Source organism: Cupressus sempervirens, chromosome 7 (assembly GCF_028749045.1).
Source record: "Cupressus sempervirens isolate cs-2001-9-10 chromosome 7, ASM2874904v1, whole genome shotgun sequence".
Lineage (NCBI taxonomy): Eukaryota > Viridiplantae > Streptophyta > Pinopsida > Cupressales > Cupressaceae > Cupressus > Cupressus sempervirens.
In genome coordinates this window covers 46757911-46761189 of record NC_143124.1, presented here as the reverse complement: position 1 = coordinate 46761189, position 3279 = coordinate 46757911, and the positions used below count along the sequence as shown (strand labels likewise).

The 3279-nt window shown below is 32.4% G+C and overlaps 1 protein-coding gene across 1 annotated transcript; it reads right to left on the bottom strand.

Annotated features, from left to right (window-relative positions):
* Positions 1 to 834: 834 nt before the first annotated feature.
* On the bottom strand, positions 835 to 1193 carry LOC149545390 (short-chain dehydrogenase reductase 2a-like). Its single transcript, XM_089793760.1, has 2 exons — positions 1127 to 1193; positions 835 to 1079 (listed from the first exon to the last, which is right to left on the bottom strand). The coding sequence occupies exons 1-2, from the start codon at positions 1191 to 1193 to the stop codon at positions 835 to 837; spliced, it is 312 nt and encodes a 103-aa protein (XP_089649886.1).
* Positions 1194 to 3279: the final 2086 nt, after the last annotated feature.

Here is a 3279-nt window from a genome sequence, read left to right as displayed (position 1 = left end):
ATTTTCTATATGGAAGCTTTATAGAAAATTTCTTCATATCATAAACTCCAAGAAAATGGAAATGTTAGAAACCTCTTAGAAAAAATCCACAAAACTATAATACATATCTTTACATGGTGTTGATGTTAACAAACAACTCTTAGAGATGTCAAGATGGTAGACTAGGTTGATCTATGTTGGTATCTATAAGTCTTGTTGTCTATTAACTTCAAACACTTAGCCATATATAAGGCAAAGTAAGTCAGTCATCTCTGTGACTAAGCTACTCTATATAGGCCAATTAATGTAAAGACTTGTAAATATATATTATACTTATTAATTAAAGAAAATTGATTGCTACAATCTATTTTCCATAGTAGTCCTTTTGTTTTAGAATTAAACTATGTAATTTCACTTGCATAACATTTCAAATCACAATCTGTCTATCATGGAATAAGAAAATTGTCTTCAAAATCTTATTCAAAATATTTCTATACATATATTTGTAGTAGTGGAATGCATATTAAGTGTTCTATTAAATCTTGTGAGATAAAAGACTTAATTAATGTGAATATCACTTAGTTATAGTGAACTTAAGTGTTCCATTTAATCTTATAAGAAATGACAATTTAACTAAAAAAAATACAATTAAATTCTTATTAACATCTCGTGCTTATTAACAAACGTAGAAACAGTCAATTATATATTAGTGAAAGACAGCTACATTCCTTTAAGCTTCTTCATAGAGAAATTGATAGAGAAATTGCCTGCATTATTGTGTCAGAAGTGATTTTTTCCTCTTTTCACATGCAGGACCTCTACTACAGGCTTACAATTTGTCTAAGATATTAGCCATTACTCTTTTCCGAACACTGCACTTTCATCTCGTATGACTGTCACATCCCCATCCAGCACTATATTGTGACCGCTAACATGTTTGGAATCCTCACTGGCCGAATACAAAGTAGCTTGTGCAACATCCTCTGCTTTAAGGCTCGCTCCCTCTAAGGGGAATACGCCTTGAACCATCGCCTCCACCTTTTCCCTGGCCTCTGCTGACAGGCTCACTCCCATGTACTTAAATAGCAGATCTGTGGCAACTATGATTGGAGAAATACAATTCACTATCGTAATGTGTAAAACAAACTCTCTCCTATTTTTACGCTCTTAAACAGCTTTCTCCACAGAGTAGCTGCGATCTCATCAGTGGACATTGTTCTCGAGCTATAAAATACCCTTTTAAACAATAATTTTCCAAGAATCAGCTTTGTTGGAATGTGTAATTTCAATTCAAATGAATTGTAAATGAATAATAAAGGATTCTAAAAATTTCAAGAGGATTACCGAATAGGGTTAGGTAAAGTTCTGGAAGCCGTATAGGGTTAGGTAAGTTTTGAAAGTTGTAGATAGTTCTAGAAAAAGTTTATTTCTCCTATGTCGGCTAATGTAGATGTTTCCAGAAATAATTTAAGATCTCTATAAATAGAGGCAACATGTAATGTAATTGGGATGGACACAACGGTGGAATGAAATATAACATAGTTTATTGTGTGGCAGCACATTGTATTGTTCTGTGTTACATCTTTCAGATTGGCATTAGATCTATTGTGTGTTCCATCAAACAGGTATCAGAGCTATACTATGTTTCTTCAATTGGTATCAGAGCCAGGTGGAAAAAATTGTTGATTAAAGAGGAAGCAATGTTTTGATGCTGCTGAAATATGGAGGATTGATTTGTGTAATAGAAAAGACAATTTCTTTGAAAAGACGACAGAGGAAGTGTTGTGCAGTAGAAAATCTGGGCATTGTTTTATGGGCAGATGTCATTGTGGATAAAGGGCAAATGAGAGCAAAGCTGAAGATCTAAGGAAGAGAAAGGATTTGGCAAATAGGTATGGTACAAATTTTTATTTAATTTCAGTTGAGCAATTCCTCTATTGCTGTTAAAAGGAAAGAAGAACAAAGTGTGTTAAATTCTTGTGTTTCAATGGGAAAAGGTAGTAGAGTTCAGAAAGAGAAGACAACTAATTTAGAAGAAGAATTAATGAAGGTGAAGAAAGAAAATGTAAAATTATTGTGTGAAAATGATGTTTTGCAAGGAGAATTGACAAAGCTATGAAATGAACTAAGTGTAGAAAGGCAGAGTTTTCTAAATCAGATGAGTGTTTATATAAATGCAAATGAAGAACTAGGACAAGAAATAAAGTTGTTTGATGATATTAAGATTAGAAATAAAGATTTAGAAGAACGTTAAAAGTGTTTGATGATGTTGAAAAAAAGAACAAAGCTTTAGAAGAAAAGGTGAAGAAAATGGAAGAGGAAAATAGTATGTTGAAGATTGAATTGTTTAATCTAAAGCAAGAGAGTAGAAATTTAAAGTTTAATCCATCTTTGTGTGATGTATCTTGTGACACAAATGATTTAAGTGATTATGGGATTGAGAACTGTGATTTTTGTGAAGTTGAAAGTGTTCATGATGAAAAGAAGTTTTCAGATCTTGTTTGTTATGATAATAATAGTATTGACTTAAACATTATGGAAAGAATGGGTTTCAAAGGTAAAGGTCTAAGAAAGGATGAATAGGGAATAAGGAATCCAATTGAGACTACAGTCAGGCCAAAATATGCAGGTCTTGGATATGATGTAGGTAGTGGAAAGATGAATAAAGGTTTAAGAGAATCAGTTGAAGGCATAAATATTTTGCAATGTTCACATTGTAACAGGAAAGGACACACAAAAGACAAATGTTGGGATCTACATCCATGTAATATTTGTGGCTTAAAGAGTCATAGTGAAAAGATGTGTTGGAATAAGTACTCTAAAAATATTTGTATGGACAAGTGCTTAAAAATAGACTTTGGATGGAGCTATGGATCGAGTTGGTAGAAAATTACAAGTATGATCAAAAGTTTTTTTAAGTATAAATGTTCAAGAGTAAGAAGAAATATAGTAGCATTTGGAAAAGGATTAGAACAAGTCATCAAAGAAGAAATAGGTTTTCAGCATGGCATCAAAGCAGAAAAAGGTTTTTGCATGGCATCGAAGAAAGAAAAAGATTTTCGGCATTTGTGGCAGATGAGGCAAGTGACAGGCATGCATTAACAAAGGCATTATTATTGGAAAATGGAATTTTGGCTTTCGGCAAAAGAAAGCATTTTGGCATTTGTATGTAATAACATTTGAGGTTTAAATTAAGGGGGAGTGTTGGAATGTGTAATTTTAACTCAAATGAATTGTAAATGAATAATAAAGGATTCTAAAAATTCCAAGAGGATTACCGAATAGGGTTAGGTAAAGTCC